The sequence below is a fragment of the Drosophila arizonae genome, chromosome 3 (assembly GCF_054131065.1).
Source record: "Drosophila arizonae isolate 15081-1271.41 chromosome 3, UAZ_ARI_1.0, whole genome shotgun sequence".
NCBI lineage: Eukaryota > Metazoa > Arthropoda > Insecta > Diptera > Drosophilidae > Drosophila > Drosophila arizonae.
Window position 1 is genome coordinate 7803935 of NC_142923.1, and position 25714 is coordinate 7829648.

General features: G+C 47.6%; 2 protein-coding genes across 6 annotated transcripts; one reads left to right on the forward strand and one right to left on the reverse strand.

Annotated features, from left to right (window-relative positions):
* Positions 1-336: 336 nt before the first annotated feature.
* Positions 337-24601, reverse strand: btv (dynein cytoplasmic heavy chain beethoven). Its single transcript, XM_089463371.1, has 24 exons — positions 24463-24601; positions 23983-24305; positions 22785-22869; positions 22586-22715; positions 22060-22523; positions 21466-21994; positions 20222-20645; positions 18223-20132; positions 17887-18103; positions 17531-17776; positions 16789-17469; positions 16546-16728; positions 14658-15595; positions 10579-10704; positions 10371-10505; positions 9295-10213; positions 9086-9223; positions 8907-9020; positions 8721-8823; positions 6054-7836; positions 4645-5957; positions 2879-4287; positions 1708-2016; positions 337-848 (listed from the first exon to the last, which is right to left on the reverse strand). The coding sequence occupies exons 1-24, from the start codon at positions 24497-24499 to the stop codon at positions 567-569; spliced, it is 12798 nt and encodes a 4265-aa protein (XP_089319497.1). The 5' UTR covers positions 24500-24601; the 3' UTR covers positions 337-566.
* Positions 844-13987, forward strand: LOC108611752 (uncharacterized). Of its 5 annotated transcripts, XM_089463372.1 has the most exons (5): positions 844-1149; positions 1230-1491; positions 8159-8326; positions 11242-11388; positions 11692-13987. In XM_089463372.1, exons 2-5 carry the CDS (start codon positions 1474-1476, stop codon positions 12910-12912), a joined length of 1554 nt encoding a protein of 517 aa, XP_089319498.1. In that variant the 5' UTR covers positions 844-1149; positions 1230-1473; the 3' UTR covers positions 12913-13987. The 5 variants fall into 5 exon arrangements, with proteins under 5 accessions (XP_089319498.1, XP_089319499.1, XP_089319502.1 ...); XM_089463373.1 differs by lacking the exon at positions 844-1149 and having other exon boundaries at positions 1202-1491; positions 11242-11373; XM_089463374.1 differs by lacking the exon at positions 844-1149 and having other exon boundaries at positions 1214-1491; positions 8159-8305.
* Positions 24602-25714: the final 1113 nt, after the last annotated feature.

Genomic DNA, 25714 nt, shown 5'->3' on the forward strand with positions numbered 1-25714 from the left:
CCTAGGAAAAGCCATTTCTACTCTGTAGCTCCCATATCTTCTGAGATCGACGCGATCGAAAAGAAAAACAAACGGACAGAGCTATGTCGACTCAGCTCGTCGCCCTGATTAAGAATATATATACTCTATGGGGTCTGCCTCCTCTGGCTGCTACATACTTTTAACAAAACCACTACACCCGGATTTCCCATTTTCAATTCAGGGTATGAAGAATCCCCTCTGGATTCGGTATACTCAGGGTTTGAGATGGTATTAAATACTAATTGTGGCATTTCAATTCACCCATTTATTTCATCATATAGCAAGCTACAAACTTTTGTATTTAAAATTGATTCATTTGTATTTCTTTCATTTCTCATTTAAATTTTGTATAAATTCAAAATTTTGGAGTTGCTAACAAATTTTGTTTACAATCAAAATGACGCTTATGGCCGTTGTCTTTCCACTCTATTTGTATTGCGGAGCTTGCATATTTATTTATATGTTGGATTCCGTTTTCTGGGATGAGTTTCAATAGATGGGAGATTTGAAATAGATTAAACCTGATTTTTTTTCTGGGACTGTCTTCAATAGTCTTCGACGATGAGGGCTGTGCCGGCGAGAAGAACTTGTTCCGCCGTGGCGCCAGCGGCATCCAGTTCCAAATGGCAGATCAGCTTGTCCCGGCTGGCTCTGCTGTACAGCGGCAGGGTAATGCGCTCGTCGGTGTGCTGCCTGTTGCTGGCAAAGCGATCGATTTTCTTGAACTTATCCTCAGTCACGTTCGCTTCGTTGTTGTCTGTGATTTTGTATGTGATGTAAAATGGATTCGACTCGCTGCTGTTGAGTAGCTGCGTATTACCATCAAGCTAATGGAGTTGGAAATAAACAAAGTGTATATGAAATCGTTTTAGATATGCAACATTTATGTATTTAGACAACAACCTTAGTCTGTACATGAACCCATGACTACGATACAGTGCAACACTTAACGAAAATACTCATTTAACGAACATGTGCCAGAGTGCCAATTTTAACATAACAGAATGCTGCTCCACACTGTTAATAGTCATATGAATATTTTAACAGGAGGAGCAAAGATGTAATAGAGCAACTTAGATTCTATATTCGAATAGGTGCAGTGTATAGTAAATCAAAAATCCTGAATAGGTATATAAAATAAGTTTAACTTTAATAATATTTTAATGTTTTAAAAGATTGAAATTTCTGCTATCTATTCTCATTTGAAGCGGTACCCATAAAATACTTGCCTTAGATAACAGACAACAGCAGTGCTGTGCAGCCCTGGTGCCAAGTTAACAGAGCGCCGGAATGTCAATCAAATAAACAAAAAGAAGCGGCGTGAAAAAAGCGAAAAACTGCAGAGAAACCAAATTCTGCAGCAATCGCAAACTAAATGTTGTAAATATAAATTAAATTTAATTCTAATCAAGTGGTAAACAAACAAAAGACGTCAAGCTGGAGACCCACTTCATGGCCAAGATGGGCAAGGTAAGCAAAGCGAAAAAAAAAAAAACAAAAAAAAAAAAAGGAAAGAAAAAGACAAAAGAGTTCAGCAGCCAAGCAATGAAAAGAGATAGCGTTGATTGACAGACAGACAGACAGGCAGGCAGGCAGTGGAGACGACGGCGCGGACAGACAACAGCACGCACCAGGCAAACTAAATGTATATGTCTGCATGAAAAAAGGCAACAGAGAAAAACTCACCTTAAGCGGCGCCAGCTTAAGCAAAAGCAGATCCCCAGCTCCTCCTGCCCTATCGCTGGCCTTCGCACACTGCAATTGGAGTCGCTGCGTGGATACACAGCATTTGCGCGCCTGCTGCAACTTCAAGCAGGCCAACAGATTCTCGCAGTTGAAGACCTGCTTCAGATTCAGCTCCTGGCCGAATTCCAGCTGCAGCGACTCCTTAAAGCGCTGCTCAGCTGCCTCCGCACGCACCATCAGACCGCGCAGGTAGTCAACGGCGCTGCTGCTGCTCGGACCGGGCCACAGCTTCTGCCAGCTGTGGGGCACCTGCGTGAAGGAGGAGATTAAAGTTATAGTAGTTGATTTTATATGCATGGGAAAGAGATTTATGGCTTTAGTATGCTTAAAATGTCTATACGATAGCTATAGATAATGTCTACATATGACAAGATGCCTTATACAACATCATAGCTAGATCAAGATATGAGTAGAGAATATCAGATGTGAGTTGAAGTCTTTTATAATACCCCATAACTATATCCAGATAAGAGTTGATTTATAATACTATACTATATTTAATCAGATATCTATGGGAAGTTTTCTAAAAATTATTTTGATATCATAAGTTGACGGGGTACTAAAAAAAGACTAAAAAAGACTTACAAGGAACCAAACAAAAGTTTGTTCATAGTATTCCATATAAAGTATATAATGACGCTGCCTAGTTCATTAAATACTTGAACTTGAATGTGTTATAGAATTATGGTGTGTCACCTACGCAAATCTATAAAGACATTTATACATATATAACAAAATTTGGATCCAATCCAATATTTTGAAAATTATTAATTATGCAGAGAAAAAAAACCGTATTTTAATTTTTGTAAAAACTAGTTTTTGTACAAAGTATAAAATATTATATCTTCTATCTTATGCTATTTCTTCCTTACATACATATACATATGTATATAAGAGTATAGACTACAGTTAAGTGTCTGTACGCAAACTGAAATATAGTCTTAAGTGTTTCTACAAGAAAGTGTTCACTGTACTTTATCATTTTGCGAGCTTATTTGTTATCGAATTAATGGACTTTAATATTGAATTCATTTATGCAAGCAGGATAGTTTAAAATTCGACCTAATGAGGCACCATTATACTGCAGCACTGCCTCGATATTCCCACTCACCTGCTGCTCGGCCAGCGCTAGCATTGTGCTGGCATCCACATCCGCTGGCTGCTCCGCTCTGCCCGTCGTCTCCTTCAGCCAATTGTGCAGCTGCGACAGCAGCTGATGCACGGCTCTATAAAGCTGAGCGCCCAGCTGCAGCTCGGCGAGCACAAACAGCGTCCAGGGCGTGGGCATGGGCGTGGCTGTAGCACTGGTGAGTGCTGCTTCCTTTGCCGTCTGGGCTATGGTGCAGCCATTGGCCAATTTCCTCCACAAGCTGAGCAAAGGCTTGATTTGCTGTTCCAGTCGCTGCCTGGAGTTGGGCGTGGCCAGTTCGCTGCCAGCCGCAGATCCGCCAAACTGCAACGCGCGCAGCTCCTTGATGATTAGACGCGCCTGCTCCATTTCGCGCTGCTGCTGCGCCTGACTGGCGAGTCCGTACATGCGCGGCTCATCCACATCCGGCAATCGATCGACGGCCGCATAGTAATCCTGCAGCTGGGCGCTGGTGGGCATGGAGCCAGGCAGGCCCAGTGGCTGCCAGCGATTGCTGAGGACATCCGCACAGCAGAACTGGGATAGATAGCTCCTTAGTATGTCCACATCCCGTTCGTTGTTCATTCGCCCGCCATAGGCCACCGCCTCGCAGAGACGCTGCATCAGCGTCCAATCGCAGCGTCCGCTGTTCAGCTGCGCGTCCAGCCAGCCCAGCACGCCGAGGGCTGCCTTGAGGTCTGCCTCGCCGAACTCGTAGTACTTCGACCAGCCCTGGGGTATATACTGACGACGCTGCTGGAGCACGGCCTGCAGCAGGAAGAGCACCAAGCGCATCTTCAAGCACTTCGCAGGCTGCTTGCTAGCCGACTCCGGCTGGAGGCCGGTGTAGTTCTGCAGCATTCGCTGCACCTGCTGCTTGAGGCCGCGCGGCTGCTCGTATCGCACCTTGAGACACTTGTAGACAGCCGCCTCGCTGAAGCCGTTGGTGGACTCGCAGAGCAGCCATAAGCGAAACTCCTCAGACTTGTGCAGCTCGCTCAGCTCACGCTCCATCTGGCCCAGCCACTCGGGCACCAGATGCACATTCTTGACGCACAGCCACTGACCCTGGCCCGCTGCCTGCCGCATGGCCGCCAAGGCGCGCAGCTCGCTGCCCCGTCCTATGGCCAACTCCACGTACTTCTGTGGTCCCCACTTCTTCAGAGCTACGCCACGCAGCTCTGTGGCTGGATCTAGTTCGGGTTGACTGATCATCAATATGGGACGATCGCAGCTGCTCTGCTCCAGCAGCTGCTGCACGGTTGGCTGTGTGGCCGCCTCTGGGGATAGGCCCAACAATTGGCTGCTGGCCAAACGTAGTTGCGTGAGCAGTAAGTCGGGTCGAAAGATTTGCGCCACTAGCACGCGTTGAAAGTGGGACTTGATATTGGCTGAAAGAGGAGAAGAAGGGATGGTGTTAAGTGAATGAGTAAAAAGCAGAGAGAGACGTTTAATGTATGCAGTCTGAGTCTAGAGATCAGGGAGGAGGAAGTGTGCAGGGCAGAGGACACATATGAATTCTATCTCTGTTATGGAAGAGAACTGAGGAGGCAAATGATGTTGGTTGTTTAATGAAAAACTTGGAATTAAATGATGGATTGAGGAGAAGTGTCTATGTCTAGAGATCTCCTCCAGTTCAGAGGAGAGCTCAACTAAGGTCCTAAGGGCGTTATACTCCTTCAATAGGTATTTAGCAAGATCATACAACTATCAAATTCATATACTAATCAGATGATTTATTTACTCACGCAGTATATCGTCCGTTTGCTGTTCGATAAAGCCGCGCCACACGTAATCCTTGTCCAGCTGCAGTTGCGCCTTGAGGTCCGGCAGCTGTTGCAGCAGCAGCGCCAGCTTCAATTGTGAGTCGCGGCTTATGCAGTCGGGCAGGCCGCCGCTTAGCTGACAGCTGCCATCGGCGCTGCCCATGAAGCTGCTGACAAACAGCTCCCACTCCTTGGCGCCGATGGCGGAGCCGAAGGCTTGCCGGCAAACCCACAGGGCCAGCGTCAATTGACTTTCGCGAGGTGTTGCACGCGCCAGATGCAGATAGACGCTGCGGACGAGGCGCTCGAACAGCTGCTGCTGGTGCAGCTGCTGAGCATCCTGAGCACGCAGCGCCCCCAGGAAGAGCTCGATGTAGACTAGGGCCGACAGCTCGTAGCCCTGCGTCAGGCCAGCGTAGAAGTTGGCCGCCTGCTCGCAGAGCTCACGCAGCGCACCGAATTGTGAGAGCAGTGTTTGCTTGACCTGTCCGCTCTGCTCCAGCGCCGCATCGATTTCGGCGCTGCTGCGCTTCACCTCGTTGAGGCTGGCCAGGAGCGGCTCGTTGCGCAGAATGTCGCCCTCGGCCTTGGAGAGCTGCTCGAGCAGATTGTCCTGGAGCGCCATGCGCTGCTTAAGCAGCTCGCCCTCTCGCTGCAGCAGCTCGATGCGCTGCTGCTCCAGTGCCGGATTCTTCAGCACAATCGCCTTGGACATTAGCTGATCGGCCAGCCCAGTGGCTGTCACCGTGAAGCGCAGCAGATTCACTTGACCCCGCTGCTCCGGCGGCAACTGCTGCAGGCGATGAGACTTGCTGATCAGCACCAATTGGAAGTCCTCATGGAGATCCACCAACTTATTGCCCACTGCCAACTGGCGCTTGTTGAAGCGCACATAGATGTGCAGCTGCAGCAGCTCCAGCAGCGGCGGATGCAGCTGCTCGCAGTCCAGCACCAGCAGCGTTTTGCCAAAGCGCACGGCCAGCTCCAGTTGGTAGCAGAGTCGCTCGTGGCCTTGGCTTGTCAGCTCGCTCGCTCGGCCAGTTGCACGCAGATGCGCGCTGAGCCATTGCCCCGCCGTCTGGGTGGGGTCCAGCAGCAGCGGCACTGGACAACTGCCAAAGGGCAACGCCAGCATCTCACGCAGCAGTGCAGCGCTCTCAATGATCTGCGCGTCGCGCGCCAAGCCTTGACTTTCCCAAATGATTTGCTGCTGCTCTGTGACGAGAGTTCGGCGTAGCTCAAAGCCATCAGAGCCGGAGAGCTGGAATTCCTTGCTGAGACGTTTGATTAGGGTGCTGTAAAAGAGGAGTAAGGGAATTTAAGTAGTTAAATCTGATATCTTCCATGAAGCCTATTCAACTAATATTAGCTCTAACCAGACTTCAGCTTACCCGCGTTGCTCGACTCCCCAGCCGGCGTAGTAATTGATGGCCAATGCCAGCAGCAACGTCTTGCTGTCGAGTGTCTTGTGAGCGCGCTTCAGTTCGGCCAGCTGCTCGCTCCAGGTGGCATACTCGGCGCTCAGCTTGGCCACCAACAGCTCCGCTGCCTGCAGCGTGGCGCCCGCCTCTTGCAGCTTCAGCTCCAGCACGGCCGCCTCCTGCGTGTAGGTTTGCAACTTCGCAGACAGCTTCTGCACGCGCTTGTCCACATCGTCCAGGCCGCTGGCCAGCTGCTGCATCTCATCCTCGGCGGCATTCAGATTGCGCTGCAGCTCATTTTGCTCGCGCTCCAGTGGCTTAATGCTCTGAATGACGCGTGAGTAGCGCACGCTGGCCTGCACCCAGGCAGCGAGTGGTGCGGCAGCTGCAGAGGCACGCTTCGCATTCTTCGACTCGTAGGAGTCACCTTTTGCCTGCAGCAGGCGCTCCACGGCCTGGCAGTTCTCGGGGCTGATATGTGCCGGGTCCAGGGAGCGTATGTCCTCCTTGACGCCGCGCTTGGCCAGAAACGTTTTCATGCTGTTCCACGAGGTGTCGCGTATGCCCATTAGCCGCAGCACACCTTCCAGTATGTCCCGCACGGCCTCGGGTGGAGCGCGGAGCGAGCGTATTTCGGACAACGCCTCGGATTTGATTTGACCCACCGCATTGCTGGCCTCCGCCAAGATCGGCTCCACCTCTGCCAGCTCCTGCTGAATCTCGCGCTGTCGCAGCTTCAGCTGCTCGCTGCTCTGCTGCGTCTTCTGCTTCAGCTCCAGCATATTCGACTTCTGCTCATTCGCATTGTGCATCGTCGCCGAGATCATTTGCAGTGCATCGTTGGCCAGCTTTCGCTTCTCGCCCAGCGCCTGCTCCTGCTCCGTCGCATTGGCCTTCAGTGTGCCGACCAGAGCATGCGCCGCAGCCAGCTTATCCACGCCCAGCTGCAGCTTGCGCATGCGCCGATCAATCTCAGCTGCTGCATTGCTGTACATATGGAAGTAGCTGCTGATAAGCTGATAGTAGCGATGCGCCGGCTGCTCTGGCGGCAGCTCTTCGGCCACATCGCCGAAGTGACTGCAGACGGGCACCTTGCCACGCCCCGCGGCCGCAGTCGTCGCCTCGTTGAGCAACTCAATGTACTGCTTGGGCAGCATCGCCAGCGTATCACGCGACTCCGCACGCACGTAGAGCATATCCATTTGACGAAGCAAGGCTGGGCAGCTGCTGAAGTACTCCGCCAGCTGTGGACTGCTCGGCTCGAGCACCAGCACCAAGTGCAGATGCTCTCGTGCACGCTTCATAAAGTATGCGCCCAGCGACTCCTGATAGCCCTCCAACTGTGCCGCCTGCTTCAGCGTGCTGGCCACCGTCTCCAGATCGTCGCCAAACAACTCCAGTATTTCACTGCCCTCCAGGAGTGCCTCAATGGGCTTTAGTATATCCGGCACATAGCTCAGCCAGCAATGCTCGATGAGCAGATAGCTCATCTGCTGCTCCAGCGCTGCCGTCTGCATTGCCAACTTCAAATCGTTGTAGAAATCCGGTAGAGCATAGTTGGCGGTTCCCTGTAAGGTCAAGACCTTGGCCTGCTGCAGCGTGGCAGCCGCATAGATGGCATCCAGGTGGCGATCACCTGCTTCAGCCAGAATCAGCAAGTGAGCATCGTTGCGGGAGAGGATTCGTGCTACTTTGGCTGTGTGCTGCAGCAGCTCCTCCGTGATGGGTGCCGAAATGCTATAGCTTTCGGTATCTTGAGATGAGATATAAAGGGGTTTCAAATAGTCAATATACAAAGTTATCATACATTTAACAGAGTCAATTTAATTATCTAGGCACCTTTAGTTAGTAACATTATCTTAACAGAATCAATTCTATAATTCCCATAACATTGCTTAATTAACAGCGTAGCTTTAAGATTCATCTATACATTAACTATTTTCTTTTACCTATTAGAAATTGACTTCTACTTTTACTTCATACTCTTCTCATCAATTTCCAACAAATCAAAAATTATCTTTCTGCGTTTCGAAACTGTTTCTGTTATTTTCAACCCATTCTCTGTGTACTTCCAGTGGATGACCCCCGAAGAGGAGGCACGCCAAAAGTTCATCATGCGGGAACGAGATCGGGAGCGCAAGCGCATCAAACGCATGAATCCCGAATATCGACAAATGGAACGGGAGCGGGATCGATTTCGCAAACAGACGCCAAGGCCCAGTGTAGTTATCCCGATTCATATTGTATTATTTTTGTCTATTTTCCACTATTTTCCTTTTTTTTTTTTTTTCAAACCTGTCTGAACTACTCATATCTTGAAACGGAAAAGGGCTAAAAACTTAAATTTCTGCGCATAGCTGTGAGGCGAGTGTGAACTTTACGATTTATGTGATATATAAAAAGTCTAAGTAGAATGAGCGAATATAGATTGGCTTAGGGGAATTTCTCTTAATTGAAATAAAATGTATCAGAAAGGAACTGTAGAATTGTAAATTGTATAAGAAAAGTTATCAGATCAGAATAGAATTACTATGTATGTACAATATTATTTTAAAATCCCTTTACGCTAGGCCTAGTTTTTATAGTCAATCAAAACAATGTGAGCCATGGGGTAGCCCTTCTCTAATCACTACTTACTGCATATTGTAATCTGCCTTTGCACCTCCTCCAGCCACTCATCGTGAGCGAGTCCTTGCAGTTGTCCTTTGGACTTTGCCGATTTGGGCACATAGTAGATTTTCTATATATATATATATATATATAAAGATTTGAAGCATTTGGCGGAGATATGGTAATGAAATTCTAAATAAGATTTACACCCACCTCCTTGCCTAGATATTTGCGCATAGTTTGCTTCAGAATAGACTCGAATTGCTGCACATGCTCCTCGCTGGCCAAACGATCTCTGAACAAGCCCAACAGCTCGCAATGCAAAGCCTGCAAAAGGACAGAGAAGTGGCACAAGTGAGGCAATTCAGTTAGCAGCAAACGCAGTCACTTACCTCATTGAAGTCTGTGGACGGATAGTAAACGAGAGCCGCCAAGAGCTTCATAATGCACTTGGGGCTAAACTGATAATGCAACTGCTGCTGCTGCTGCTGTTGCTGTGGACCAGTGGACGCAGTAAAAACAGCCTGGAGCTGCAAATAGAGAAATCCAGCTAAGCAAATCAGACTCAAAGCAAATGCAGCAGGCAGCCGACCGACTTTACCTTTTCAAAGCACTCCATTAGGCACTCGCTGACGTGCTGCAAATTGATGGGACTGCCGGGCGGTGGTTTGAAGTGCGTGTGGAGCAACGGCTGGAGGCGGCACTGAACGATGGCCAGCATATCGGCAGCACTCGGCCGGGCCACGCGCACGTACTGATTGATGGCCAGGTAGCGGGGTGAAATTTTTGACAAATTGCCACTGATGGACGCACAAATTTGCAGCCCACTGACGCTGATCCATTCCAGATTTTCCGCATAGAAGCCGCCGCGCTGCACCAGTTGCAGCAGCAGCTCGACTATCTCGCAGGCGCCCCAGGCATCCAGCTGGCACAAGTCCAGGTTCTTCATGAACAGCACCAGCCTCGACTGCTTCGGCTTGTATTCCCGCCCACGCACGCCGCTCACCGTGACGCAGTGCGTGCGCAGCGTGTGCAGCACGTAGCCAGCGGTCAGCTGTGTGGAGCAATTGATGCTGGCCAGCTGGTAGCCCGAGCACTCCAGCAGCGCCTGCTCCAGCAGCAGCGTCTTGCCCGCTCCGCTGGGACCGACCAATATGAAAGGCGTCGCACGTCCAGCCGGCAGCTCCAGCAGCGAATTGATAATACTCAGATATGATTTAACATAAGCTGTCACAATGAGCTCACTGCCATGCTCGGGCGTCTCTATGACGCCCACCACATGCTGCTCCAGTGCTTTGCGCTGCGGGTCGTAGTAGCTCAGCTCGGCATGACTCGGCTGTGCCACATAGAGATTCGCGCGCTGCAGCACCAGCTGTGCGAACTCTCGCTGCCGCTCGCTGGGAACATAGCCGAGCATTGTGCGTAATGTGGCTGCGCCATACTCCTCGATCGTCTGGCTATTGTGCAGCTGCAGCAGCAGGGAGCGCAGCAAACTGGACCGACTTATGCCAGGCACTTGACTAAATAGGCAATAGATAAGAATTCAAAGTTTTTTTTTTTAACTATTAGGAAGATTTTAAAGAAGACATTGAGGCTTATAGTTCACATTGTCAAGGAACTATTACAATTCCTTACTTTAAATTAATTAGATACATTTAGTACATCTAGTTTACTTACCCCAACAATTGCTCATTTTGAAGCCAGTCGTAAGCTACTCTGAAATTTTCATCAATGTAGCTTTGCAGTAGATCGCCATATGGCTCCTTCTCCAGCTCATGCTTGAGTACTTCCGTCAGGGGATAATAGTCGTAGCTATTTAGAGTGATATTCAGTTGGCGACAAATGTTATACACTCGGATTATGTATTCCCACCAAAGTCACTTACCTCATGTTGACAATGCCCATGCGTGATATGGTTGCCGGGGAGGCGTGACGCACATCGTCCGTCTCGAATATAAAGTTGACATTGTTGCCGAACTGTATGCGCCAGCCAGAGGGCAGTGTTAGGAGTCTGCGAAACGTTTCAAGATCTGATTAGTTCCAAATTACTAATTACTAAAGTTAAAGCACACACAACACACTAACAGAAACAGTTTTCATGTATTCCGCTTTTGACATGTATATGTCTAATGGCTGTAAAAAGAAATGACAGCAACATTTTACAACACTTGCCAAAATTTCCCTATATACATATGTGACCGTTGTCCTGTTAAGCTTCAACAGAGTTTAAACATTGATATATTTATGTCTTCAGACTGTTAATAGAAATGTTAAGTTCTCTTCTCAAGAATTCTCGCTCGCTAGCAGAGATGAACGAGCGTTAATTTAATTTTCAAACAAGCTTCTAATTTGAAATTATGCCTTTTAATTTATCTTGTATGAAATTGATCCACTGATTAGCATTAGACATATACATGCTCAGCTGCACGAAATTCTATACTCAAAATAAAATTCCGTTCTGTATTGAACTGTTTCCCATTGAGCAGCTTTCAGTTTAGTTCTGGTATTTGATACTATTCTTGCATCGCTTCCCATCTCTATATTGCAGCTGATGACACCCGAGGAGGAGGCGCGCCACAAGTTCATCATGCGCGAGCGAGATCGAGAGCGAAAGCGCATCAAGCGCCTGAATCCCGAATATCGGCGTATGGAGCGCGAGCGCGATAGATTTCGCAAGAAGGCACGACGTGCTAACGTAGCATTTTTCCAATATATATTTCTAAATTATATATAAGAAACATACACACACACACACACACACGCACACTCACGAATACATACACACACACACGCACGCACACATACACTCAGAGACAGACGTCGACTGCAGAGCTAGCTTGAAGTAGTTGGGGCTGGGATTTGCTCTATTTATAGATAGATATATCATTAGACAATAGACGACTGCTCGACCTTCAATACAGACTACAATCGACCCCAATCGCTTGAGCCAGCCGCATTGTGCTTTAATAAGTTTTCCCCGTCTCCGTTTGACTTTCAGTTGACGCCCGAGGAGGAGCTGCGCCAGAAAATGATACAGCGCGAAAGAGATCGTGAACGGAAGCGCATCAAACGCATGAATCCCGAGTATCGCCGGCTGGAGCAGGAGCGCGATCGTGATAGAAAGAAGGCGCGACGCGCCAATGAGGCGTTCCGACAGCTGGAGAAGCTACGTGATAAGATACGCAAGGAGCGCAAGAAGGGTCTCCTGGTGACTGATCCCACACAACTGCCGCCCGAATTTGCGGCCATTATACCGCCAGTGCCTGTTGAACCTGAGGTGATCATATCGACGCCTCAGGCACAGCAACAACAACAGCAGCAGCAACAGCAGCAGCATCAGCAGCAACAGCAGCAGCCATCCACACACCACCAACAGCAGCAGCAGCAGCAACAGCAGCAACAGCAACAGCAGCATCAGCTGGCAGCAGCTGCTGCAGCGGCGGCGCACCAGCACCAGCAGCAGCAGCAGCAGCGACGCCGCAACATGTCCCATGTGCCAAGCGCGACGTCTGGCCTGACGCAGTTGGCGGCGCCAGCTGGCCATGCCACGCCCACGCATTTGCAGCAGCTGAACAAGCTGCAGCAGCTGTATCCGCCGCCCAGCTTTGGGCATCCCGCCCTGCCCATTCCCGGCGTAACGCTGATGCCCCAGCTCTGCCATCCCATACTGCACCAGAATCTGGGCGCCACACTGTACCCAGCGCCACCGAATGGCATCAAGCAGGAATACGGCTGTCAGGATGTGAGTAGCTTAAGCGCTGCTGCCGCCGCAGCCGCTGCGACGAGCTCTGCCTCGGCAGTGGCTGCCGCCCAGGCGGCGGCGCTTGCCTCGTTGCGCGGCGGCCCTCAGCAGCAGTCGGACGATCCTGACATGGCGCTGAATCTGGAGCCAGAGATTATATTGCAAACGCCACCCGATGTCAATCCCGCGCAGCAGCAGCAGCAACATCACTTCAGTGCACACCAGCAACAGCAGCAGCAGCAGCAACACCATCTGCAGCAGCAACAGCAGCAGCACTGCAACATGTTTCAGCACATGGCGCCACAGGCGCATATGCAGCATATGCGAGCAGCGCCGTTGCCGCCTCCGCCCACAGTGGCGCTGCCCCCGCCGCCGCCGGCGACGTCAACGGCGTCGCATCAACAACAGCCGCAGCCACAGCCACCACCACCGCCGCCTCCGCAGCAACAGCAACAGTTGCAGCAGCATGCGCAATAATATGAGATTAACGCACTCGCCTTTAGTTCTTAAGCTCAACTAGCCACATACGCATTTCACAGTTCAAGTTCATGTTTATTTTGTTAAGAGAGAGTGAGAGAGAGAGAGGGGGACATCGCCTGAGTGTGGGAGAGCGGAAGAGTATACTCATAAGTTGGAACTAGTTTTCTATTTAGCTTTTAGTTATACCTTTTATCTCTTAAGTCACACTTGAATTTGCTTCCAAAACCAATTGGAGATTTCTCGTATTATATTTACGTAGTTCATAGGACGCCTAAAGTGAACTAGTTTTAGATGAACTGAACTGAATTAGTTTTGATTATGTTTTGGTTATATTTTTATCGAATTTAATTTGCTAATACAATGTTAAGTAAAACCAATTTACAAAACAAATGCAATAGAACTAGTTCAATTGGTTCTCAACCTCTTTTGTAATATATGAATCGAATTTAGATTTTATTAAACAAATTTTAACTATTAAATAAGAGTACGAAATCGGAAGAACTAGTTACAAATCAAAATATAATTATAAATAACTAAACTATAAATAATTTACAATTGGCAGCTATGTTAAAGAACCAGTTCAATTGAACCGTAAACTAGTTCCCAAATAACAGCACTCTCCCGCTCGCACCCACACGCCAGTTCAATGTCAGAATGAAGAGAGACTCTTTGACGTCATTTGTAAAATGCCGTTACGTTGTGTATTACGTTTAGTACGTTACGTTACATTATTGTTTTAGTGGGCTTCCCTCATTTTATGTCATAGTTTTGAGCATTTCTATGTTTTAAGTCGCTTTTGTTTTTCTCGGTAGCTAAGTGATAGGGGATGCAATTGCCCATCCGTACAATACAATACATGCAACATTAAGATACGATACGATATATATATATATATACAAAGGATAATTGATATGTACGTTTAACAAATTGTGTATCCCATACGATATATACTATAGTATATATACATATATTATATTATATATATGGCAAGCCGCAAATAATTAATACGAATTTATGCGCATGTACGAGCAAAATATATTAGCAAAAGCTGTTGCTAAAAAATGATAAAGAATGCAATTTATTTTTATCTACTTGAGAAGTGGGTCTATGGGGGAGAATGTACAAAATTTGATAAGCTTAACAGTCATGAAATTTGATTTATAAAGAAGTAAGATATTAATGATTTCTAATTTTTTTAAGAAACTGCTTAAAGCAAAAAAAATTTGTTCTATTGAAGATGAAGATTTTTGGAGCAACAGCAATTTTAATTAGTTAAGAGTGGAAATAAGGAATTTTAATGAACGTGTATTATGGCAGAATATTTTTTTTTATGAAATTTTTAAAGCATATATCTTTGTTTAGTTCAGATATAAATTGATTTAGATTAAATTTTTCATAATTTTATAATTTAGGAATAATTAACATCAATTTAAGTAAAGTATAGTTGATTGTTAATTGTTACACAAATTTACTTAGAAGAGTCTGCGAAGCTGCGCATTCTATGTTTTTAGTACTGAGAAAAGTCTGAAAACATATTTTTTAGATGTTTTAAATTTTTACTAAATTGAGAAAGTGAAACTTGATCCTTTGGATCAAGAAGATCCAGACTAATCGAAGTAAAAATTCAAAGGAATATTCGACTAAGCTAAATTACTTTGATCCAGAGTAAGACATCAAGTAAAAAACCCTAGCTCACAAGTCTTAAACTATATGTTATATAGATGTTTCCATTCAATACTCACTTGTTATCATCCAGCACCGAGTTCAGAGCCTCTATCCACTCGGGGTCAATGCTGCCGTCGCAGACGATCCACGAGTGGACATGCGAGGGCTCCTGATTGACCAGCACCGCTGTGTGGGTGAGCACGCCGTCTAGCCACTGGCGAGTGTCTGGGTCGAGGCGGCCCAGCAGCTGCACGCGACTCATCGACTTGGGGCTGATGGTGTGGACGCGCAGCTGGATGCCCGTTGTGGCGGTCAGTGCCTGTCGGAGCAGTGATAGAATGCTCGATTTTCCGCAGCCAGGTGGGCCGACGAGGACCACGCCCATGCGCTTCTGCAGCTGCTCGTGCAGTTGCAATGCCTTCTCGATTTGCTTGTCGTTGGCGCGCAGGGCCAGTGGGCCGAAGGCGGCGGCCAGTGCCTGATGCAGCGGTGTCAACGGCACCGCCGAGGCGCCAATTTCGGGAAACACATTCAACAGCAACATTTCGAAGCGTTCAACGTCCTGTTGCGCCAGCTTGGACATGGTTGATGAGCGCAGACAATGGACAACAATGCGCATTTCATCATTACCAATCGCCGCAGGACTGTGACTGGCATTGGAATGCTCATTAAGTGGGCCCGCTGCTGGCATTCCCGCTAATTGCGCGCGCAGTCCCTCGCCGCAAACGAGCAGCACGGTTTTCAGTTCGCGCAGTCCCCAGTCGTAGTGCCGCTGGGCGGACAGCATTTTACCGCACAGATCGAAGAGCTCCACAATTCGCGCCGCAATATCCGCAGCGGCCGCAAAGCCCTCCACGAATAGCATAACGCGTGCAATTTCGCCCGGCTCCGGCTGTTGCATAACAATCGGCCGAAATAGCGCCTGAATATTACCGGGCAGCTTTTGTCTGCCGCCGTACTCCCCGCCCGCCGGATTCAAGGTCACGAAAATACCGCAGTGGTGGTTGAGCTGCACCTGTTAGCGATTGAACAACAATGGAAGTCAAGTAATAACATAAATACCAGATTACAAATTTATAAATATTATTACTATATATTATTATTTATTATACTATTATTTATAGTGTATATATTCTATACTATTATTCATAACCAAGAGATTGATTAACTAAATGATTATTGATTATATGAATATGAATATGTCAGTCAAGCAATCAAATAAATATATTATAATAAATATAATGTTAATATAACATTAGCCAATCGCATCATTAGTACACCTAGCCATCAGTCAACATCAATCGCCCGTCAATCACTCAGATATTCACTACTGACAACCTTATACCAAACTTTGTTTTATGAATGTCAATTGTCTACCCATCATTCACTTACAGCCTTTTCTGTCAGTCCATCAATAAATGTCAATACTTATGATTAATGAAATATCATAATCCATCAATCAGACAATCTTTATCAAAATCTACATAACAGTCTGGTGGTCGACTAATCTGCAGCTGGATAATCCTTGAATTCTTTTGCCACTAAACCGACTCTTCATATACCAATCAATCAATCAATCATAGATTTATCATATATCCCTTCGCTCAATCTATCTTTTGCTTTATACATGTCATATTTGTCGACTAGTCCTTATCGGTTAGTCGCTCACTTTTCAATTATTTGTGATCAATCTTTGTTCAAGCATTATCAGTATAGTATGCAGTATATGTTCTCCTTTACACTTGGCATATCATATATTTAGCTTTCGTGTTCTAGACCAACAACAACATTTCAATCATTTATGATCAATCATCCCACTATATCCTCATCCGTACATTCACTTTTTTAAGTTTCTCTATTCTATTTCCATTCACCTATTCCTCTCATAAGTGAACGACCTTAAACTCTGCTTGAAGTCAGCCTCGATTGCAATTGAACTGTGCGGTCATTTATCATTATTCTCACCTGGCGCTCGCCAATTTGCACGCTGTCCGCCTTGTCCTTGAGGGCGCTCTGTATGGGCTGTATGAGCATCGATATGGATGACAGGGTTGCCTCCTGCAGTCTATTGAACTCATCGAAGCAGCCCCAGGCGCCGCAGCGAGCCAGGCCAGTTAGGATTAGGCTCATCGATTCGGTGTCGACGTTCTGCAAACACGGCACAAAGAGACATTATGACAAATCGATGCATTCAGGACCATCTCTCACCTCATCACAATTGAAGACCAGAACAAGGCGCCCGAGCATGCCGCCCAGGGCCTTAACGCACTCCGTCTTCCCGGTGCCCGCCGGCCCGAACGGATTACCGCCGAGGCCCATGTGCATGGCCTGTGTGAGTGTTAGATAGCATTTGTGTGTTAGCCGGGTGTGCACCAGCTTATTGGCATGCCCGAGGAACTCGTAAGCGTATTCAAATTCAGCATAAACCATGCGCACCCACACCTGCCGAACGTCGCCAGCCCCCTGCCTGCTGCTGCTGCTGCCCATGTAATATCGCAGCTGACTCAGCCAGTGCCAATCGGTGGGGCTCATCACATTCTGCTGCTGCAGCTGCTCCACCACGCCCACATAGTGCACCAGATCCAGGAGGAGGGCGCTCAGCTTAAGCCACTGCAGGCTGCCGCCGGCCGAGCGCTGTTTCATGGCCGCCAGGTGCGACATCTCGGCCCTGAGCTGCTGCTGCAGCTTGGCCAACGCCATGCTGCCAATGGCCTTCTCCGTCTGACGCGTGAAGTGAAGGGCACGCGCCGTGGCCAGCACCTGACTGGCGTACTGGCTCAGCAGCTGGGCGCTGAGATAATCGCTGGCGCCGCTGGTGTTGTTGTAGCACTCGTAGATCTGGGCGCGCAGCGTCTCCTGCAGGACGGACACCAGCTGGTTCAGCCAGCGCTGTGGGCATAAAGACAGGCATTAATAGATTCATTATCTGCTTTATGCACTCAGCACTCACCTCAATGTCGCCCGTCATGTCAACGGCTTGGCTCAGCCGCAGCTCGTCGCCCTCGGCGCTGTGCACGGCCAGAATTCTGTAGTGGCTGGCATTGGGCGTCTGCTCGATGGCCAGGCTGTGGCAGCCCGGAAAGAGTTTGCGTATGTGCCGCTTGATAATCTCCGCATCCTTGGACGCCTGGCCCAGCAGCTCCAGCAGATCATCGTCGCCCAGGAAATAGAAGCGAGGGAATGAATTGCGCTTGTCCTGCGGGGTTAGTATGAGGAAATGTGTATATTCCACAGGAGGAGGAGGAGGAGGAGGAGGAGAAGGAGGAGGAGGATTGTATGAATATATGTCTATTACTGCCCGCTTACCGTTATATAGCTCATCAGATTCTGCTGGCAGCGCGCCAGCTGAGTTTCCAGCGCATTCACAATGGTGCTTATATTATTGATCTTGAGCAGGGACGTCACCCTCGGATCCATTTGTATCTCGCGCATCACATAGCGAAAGTCCTTGTCGATGCGCTTGAACAGAGCGTGCTCCTGCTGCAAGGTGCCAGCTCCAAAGACAGGCTCCAAGTAGACCCAACTACAAAGAGAGAGAGGGAGAGAGAGAGAGAGAGAGAGAGAGAGAGCGAGAAAGGAAAAGAGAGATTTTTAAAGACTTTCAATATAGTATATGCAAATATCGGAACTAGTTCCACTCACCGTCTCTGAGAGTGACTCAAGCTGGTGAGCAGCACGTCGAGCGTGTTGAGGCGACTCTCCCAGAGCCCCGCCTGATCGGAGAAGCTGTCGAAGGCCGCCGAGCTCTTGGCCGATTGCAGCAGCGACTGATTGTCGCCAATCTTGTTGAGCACCTCCTGGTAGTCCTTGATCAGGCACACCGCCTGTCCGTTGGCGTCCATGCGTTCGATCAGCTTCAGCTGAGCTGTCACCGACCACTGATCGAGCTCGACGAGTGCCTGCCGGACGATCTGCTCCGAGGCTGCCTGTCGCACAATGCTGGCAATCTCGGGCGCTGCTGCCAGCAATGCATCCAGGTCCTCCAGCAGGTCCTGCAGCTGTATGGCATGCGGAGGCTTCGAGCTGGCCCTGTGCAGCAGCTGGAATATGATGGCCCAGTGGCGCTCGCTAATCGCATCCGACTGCAGCTGCTGGAGTATGGGCAGCGTGGCCTGCAGTCGCTCCACCTGCAGGCGAATGCGCTTCGAGGGCAGGTCGATGGAGGCGTGCACCGAGCCCTCCCAGCGAGCAATGAACTCGTTGAGCACGTACGGCCGCCGCCTGTAGATGGCCCACTCCTCCTGCAAAATGGGCTGCAGTTCGGACAGGAACTGATCGTAGAGCTGCCACTGCAGCGACTGCCGCTCCAGCTGCGCATCGATGGCGGCGAAGGGCGCCAGGGCATCCTCCGGGAACTCCATGTTGAATTTGTGGCACTCGTCGAGCAGCTGCTGCTTCTTCGCCAGCAGCTGCTGCCAGTGGGCGCGACGCTCCTTGAACAGCTCCAGGCTGGCCGACTCGTTCGCCTCCAGCTCGGCTATGGTGGACTCCCAGCGCAGCAGAAACTTCTCCGCCTCGTTGCGCAGATTCTGGAGCTGGGTGTGCGCCTGCGTCTTGATGATGTCCACCTGTCGCTGCAGGATGACCGCATGGTTCTCCAGCAACGGCTGCAGCTGCTCCCACTGCAGCATGATGGCGGCCAAGGCGGTGACCCGCTCCTTGCACCAGCCCGCCAGGCAGGCATCCTTGGCCCTGACCAGCTCCAGCGTGCCGCTGATCTGCGGCAGCTCGCTCATGATCTTCTCGTACTTTATGCCCGACTCACTGATGCTGCCCTCGTCCATGGGCACGTTCTGCAGGAACTGCAGCGCGTTCTGTAGAAACTCCTGCACGGCGCTCACGTCGTTCAGTATAGACGCACGCAGGCTCGTCGCGAGCGCCTCCCAGTAGCGCCTGCTCAGGTACTCAATGTCCGTGCGCAGGGGCAGCACATTGATCACAATGCAATCGATGGACTCCTCGGCTGTCTGCAGCTTAGCCAGCTGCTGGCTGAACTGCTTGCACGCGCGGAAATTGCGATCCCAGTCGGCGGCCTCGTTCAGGTGAATGCTGCACAGCTGCTCCAGATCCACGCAGCCCAGCGCTATCCAGGGCAGCCAGATGCGCTTGAAGTCCTCCAGCTTGTCGAAGAGCTCGGCGGCGCGCGCATAAAGCGGCCCGAAGTGATGCCGGTTCGAGGTGACCATGGACTGAAACAACGCGGTGCTGTGCTCGGACAGACCACGGAAATTGCACGGACGCTCGATGAAGCGCCGCAGCTGGGAGAAGAACAGCTCACGGATCTCCTCCTCCGGCGGACTGTAGCAGAGCTCGCGCTGTCGCAGCACCAGCTTGACGTGTATATCCGGCAATTTGTTGTTCATGTCGAGCAGGCCGAGTATGTACTGATACTCCAGCACCTTGTACAGCTGATGATCCCAGTGGAGCTTGAAGGCATCCAGATTCGTGTAGCCCTGGCGCTCCAGCGTGGCCACCAGCTCCCGCAGATGCCGCAACTCGTCCTTCCACACTTGGTTCTGCGTCAGCAAATCTGTGCCCATGAGCTTGATGACCTAACGGACGATGGATGATGATCAGGAAATTCCATTGAATATAGAAATAAATCAAAATAATTAGAAAGAGTAAATCTAGGTCTGCCCACCGTTCGCTTGGCCTGCTCATGGTAGCCCACCAGCAGCGTGTTGTCGGCCGACAGCTTGGACACCGCCTCCTGCAGGGTGTTCACGTACCGCTGCACCGACGCCTCGTCCTGCCAGGCGACAGTTTCGCTCTGCACCAGCCGCTGCAGCTCCAGCGCATTCTTGAGCATGATGGGCCTCTGGCAGGGTATCATGCGATCGCCAATGGTGTTGTGGAACGTGGCGATCTGCTGCAGCCGGCGCGCGTAGCACATGTACTTGGCGGCGTGCGTCGCAGCCGAGCGCAGCTCCAGCGGCACCGTGTAGCCCAGATTCTCGAACTCGCGCACATCCTGGCAGAAGGTCACCAGCTTGGGGTTGAATGTAACTCGCATCAGCTGGCGACCCTCCTTCTCGAACTTGACCACCGCCTGATCGTCGCGCAGTCTGTGTCGACGGGGATAGGTTTATAAAATAGAGTATATATTAACATAGATTATACATAAATAAGGAAAAATTTCCAGTCGGTGGTATCCGGTCACGATCACGTTTGATCGACATTTGCAAGTTTACTTCATAGCATGAATTTAACTAAAATAATTTGGGTTTCATTATATAATAATATAATTTCAGCAAAAATCTTTTAAACCTCTTAAAGACTAAATTTGACACTGATATTTACGAACGATGTTATAATATATGAGTGTTTCCTGGTATGATATGAAAAAATAGATATAATAATATTCTCATGAAAAAGGTAAAAAAAAAAAAAAAAAAATAGAATTAAACTAAAACTTTCATTTAATATTTATTTATTATTTATTAAAAAAATAAATAAGAAAATATATATAATTGCATCTGATTTCTCATTTAAAAAGATTTATTAAACAAATCAAAGAAGAAAAAAAAAAAAAAAAGATTTTAAAATAATAATAATAATATATATAAAAAATAATATAATAATAATAATAATAATATATATATATAAAACCAAAATTTTGAATATATATATCATAAGACCAATGCTGAATTTAGAGATTCTAGCTTTATATATGTACCCAATATAGTTTCATAAGTAGATTTTGATAAACAATGAAAATTAAATTAGGAGATATCGATAGATATTCAAACACAGTTTCAAGAGTTTAGGTTTTGAAATCGACTCAGCTTGTCAGCTCCATCAAGGGGTCTGCCACGCCTCCTGCTGCCTGTTGCTTGTTAACAAAAACACATTTCTATTTCCAATGGGCTAGCATTCAATATTCACCTCAGCTCGCCACTTTTGACCGCCGTCGAGCATTGACCCGACCAGATTTCGAAATTGGTGCGCAGCAGAGATTCGGTTTCCTCCTTGATCTCCTGCACGGCCTTATTGACCTTGTCGAAGCCCTCGCGTCCGCTGATCAAGTGGCTGACTTTCTCGATCTCCTGTATCTGATATTGCACCACTTTGAGCCAGCGGCACTCGTTGCATATGACCGACAGGTGACCCGTGTCGGGCTCCATGTTGGTATCCGTCATGGCCTTGCGCAGATCTTGGAGCAGCAGGTGGAGCGACTGCAGGAACTGTTCGCGCTCAATGCTGAGCAGCTCGAGCACGGCGGGCCGTTGTATCAGCATCTCGTACTTGGAGAAGATGAAGATGACCTGGCGCGGATTGCTGAGATGATGATGCAGCTGCGACTTCAAGGCGGCGGCCATGCGCTCGTCTATGGGCTGCAGCACCTGCTCGAAGTGCTGCAGCGCCTTCTGCCACTTGGCCTGGCCCGAGGGCGAGGTGTCGAATATATTCAGATCTGATGGGGATGGCAATTCGTAGCTTTTTAGCTATAATCATATTGAGTATTCCACGCTTACTCACCGCCAAAGGCTGCCTGCTCCTGGAACATCTCCTGCAGCTCGGCATCGTTGAGCAGCGTGGCGATCTGCTTGTACAGCTGCTTGATGTTGCGTATCTCGGCCAGTCGCTCCTTGAACTGTTGTCCGCGCCGCGGCACGTGTGGCTCCCCCAGCCACGGATGCTTCACGTAGTTGGGCCAGAACAGTCGGGTCAGCGAGTCGCATAGCTGCATCCAGGCATCCACGGTGTCCATGCACTGGCTCATCAGATTGTTCACATGGTACGAGTTGAGGCTCCAGATATCCTCGGCCTGCAGCTGCACCAGGCAGGCCTCCAGCAGGCGGTTGCCCATGATGTCCAGCAGATCGGCCATGCGCTGCTGCGGGTAGTTGTAGGGCAGGCGCCACAGCTCGTCCAGGCTATTGTGGGCGTGGTCGAGGAACTCCTCGATGCGACTGCTCGAATTGCCGCCAGTGTCAATGGAGCTGAGCATAAAATAAATCTCAAATTAAATCTAAATATGTATTAAATATTCTCTCCTGTTTACCTAATTTTCATTTCGATATTTTCCAACACTCCTATGAACACCTGCGCCGTCTCGCGATCCAAGCGCGAACTGGACTTCTGACCCAGTTTCTGTTTCCAATATTTGATTTCGTCCTTTATGCTGCTTATGCCTGTAATTGTATTTGGTATCTGAGTTGATTTGTTCGATACTCATGGAGAGCCATAGCCCGCCCGCTCACCGCTCTGAGGTAAACCCAAGGTGGAGCCTAGCGAAACGTGCAAATTCTCCAGCAGTCCACTTAGCTCTGGACTGTACTCGTTGCGCTTCAAAAGGAAATGGCAAATAGTTAAATAAAAGACGAGTAGTGTATATATATGTATATGTAGAGGAATATATATTGAGCAACAAACAAATTGCATTCGCTGCCAAGCAAATATAATTGACAAAATGAAATTGCAAAAAGAATTGAATTATGTGCAAATGCGATTAAAATGCTGCTTGCAGCATGCCTGACGACGGACGGAGGGACCAAGGAGCAGAATCTGAGCAAACAGCAAAATAATTTAAGCCCAATGGGAATTAACGTATAAACTACATACGACTACAAATGCCACTGCGAATGCGAATCAGCTACAGTGAAGCAGCAGTAGAGCAAACATATATCCTTAAGAGATGACATGGAAAAAAAAAAAAGATAAGTTTAATTTTGTAGTGACTAGAAAAGCTTAACTTTGACTAGTAAAATTGAAAATACTACAATATCAATTGGGTGTATTTACTCTATATTTACTCTCAAGCCAAAGGCCTCTATAGTCTTTAATCTCTAAATAAATATACCATATATACACTCTAGAATATATGTATGTTATAAAATAAATAGCATAGCGCATATTAGCTAGATGAAATATCCATAGCATTGAATAATTACCCTATTGATATCTAGACTAAAATATACATATATCGTAGAATTGAGGTACTAGAACATATACTCAAGAATATGTAGCATAAAATATGTACAATATTAATATAAAATCTTTAGAATATATAAGCCAAAGTATTTATCATAGAAAATATATATATGTACCAATGAATATATAAAGGCTAGAGTATCTATTTCATATACCCTCGAATAAATGCTTCAAAATGACATATACTCTTGAATACTTATCTAAAGATATACCCTACAATATTTACCGCGACTCTATCTCTAAAACTAACAGAGAGAAAGACATGAAGGGTCAGTTCTCATTATAGACTCAGCTCTCAGTACTCATCAAGCAACTGCATGCTCATTGCAGTCCCTTCCCTTCCCTTCCCTTCATCCTTAAATCGTATACCCTTTACTCTCGCTACTCTACTCTCCCTCTTTTTAAGAAGTCCGTGCATTGCTCGAGTGTTCACTGTATCTGTTTGTAGTTGTTGCACATGGAACTTACTCGTGCCGTTGCATGTGGCGAAAAGACACGTGAAACGGAATTGTAAATGGATTTAACCAGGCCACCCTCCAGTGTTAATATGCCCAACGGTGGCTCGACTTGGCCACTGCCGGCGCTGGCAGCGCCTTGGCCCACCTGCGGCACCTTGTAGAAAAGTAAACAGACTTCGTCGTTGGGTATGCGATGTTGAAATTTGATTTTGCCATCGGATTTATTATGCACGGCCGAGATAACCGTGTGCTCCTCTTGCTCTAGAAACTCCAATATAGTCGCTGTTTGTTCATCCAATTCCGTGCCTGGAATGCGCGCAGCAAAATACTCAACTGACGATGGAAATATAGTAGAGAGAGAGAGAGAAAAAAAAGAGAAGCACTATATAAACTTAATGTGAATGTGGAAATTTTATAGGTTCCTATGAGGGAACTGGAAAGCTCGCTGTAAATATTTGTCTTTGACTTGAACTAGTTGTGGTCCTGTTACCCGATGTATTTATTATGAATTTTGTGCGCTGACTCATCGTGCGTATCGAAAATATATTTGGTGTAATTGAACTTAAGTTCTTCACTCGCTGCACTTTCAATTTTCACTGACTGTCTTTCACTTTTCCTGCTAACGAACTTAATTTGTTGTTCCCTGCCGTTGGCCCGGGCAACCGCAATGCCGTTGCCAGGCATCGCAAAGTTGTGGATTTTCCATTTCTATGCATGCTTTTATTTTACTTTGTTTGTTTATTTGTTTTTGCACCTGTTGTTCGTTTCGTTGGTTTTTTTTTTTTTTTTTTTTTTTTTTTCGTTAGTCGACACGTGCTGCTCGTGGGGTAGTTAAATGTTGGGGGACATTACCTCAATCCTAGTTACAGTGGCTGCTAATGAAACTGAGCGTTCGCCTCTCAGAAGAAGGCCAGCACTAAAAATGCCTCAGCAGGTTTATATCATTTGAATGTCCATTAATTGAATTACAGACGCGTGCTCAACCTGGAGCCAAGCAGATTCCTGCCAGCAGCAGGACAGCAGCCAAGTCACGACACGGCACGATATCAACCGACTTTATGGCCATGTCAAAGCCGTAACGACCAGCTGCAACAGCTCAATATTGACAGGCACTGTAACAGCCATTTCATGATTCCCATCGCCATGGAGTGTGCAGAGCTCTCTAGAGAGTTTGCTAGATTAAGCAGCGGAGAAAAATATATTCTCTAGCTAGAAGAGTAGTATTTATTGCTTGTTTTTTATTTACCTTAAAACTTTAATGTTAAAACTTCAATATTAATGTTAAAGAAGATAGAAAGCTGAACAAATATAAATTTGTATGTAAATTTTCTTTTCTTATTATTTACTTAAGTCCGTCATTTTACTAATAATTCATGAAATTTCATTAAATATTTCTGTTGCCAGGGTATACTGCGGTCAAACAGCCTCTCCTACTGACAAGTCTTTTTTTCTAAAGATATATAGTTCATAATATTTTAAAGGCTTCCAGCTAATGAGAAATAATTATCATGCCATTCTCATCAAAAAAGGAGAAACCCTAATAAAATCGCAGACATAAGAAAATATTTATGTCAAACTATAAATTTTCGATTTGAGCTTAAGTTAATATTGGCTTGGCAAGCTTTTGAGCCTGGGCAGCTCAGGTCTACGTATTCGTATTTGAGGCACTGAATTGCATGCGCACCTCGCATAGCTGATTATAATCAAATTTTTGGTCTGGGGACTTGCGGTTCGCCCAAAAG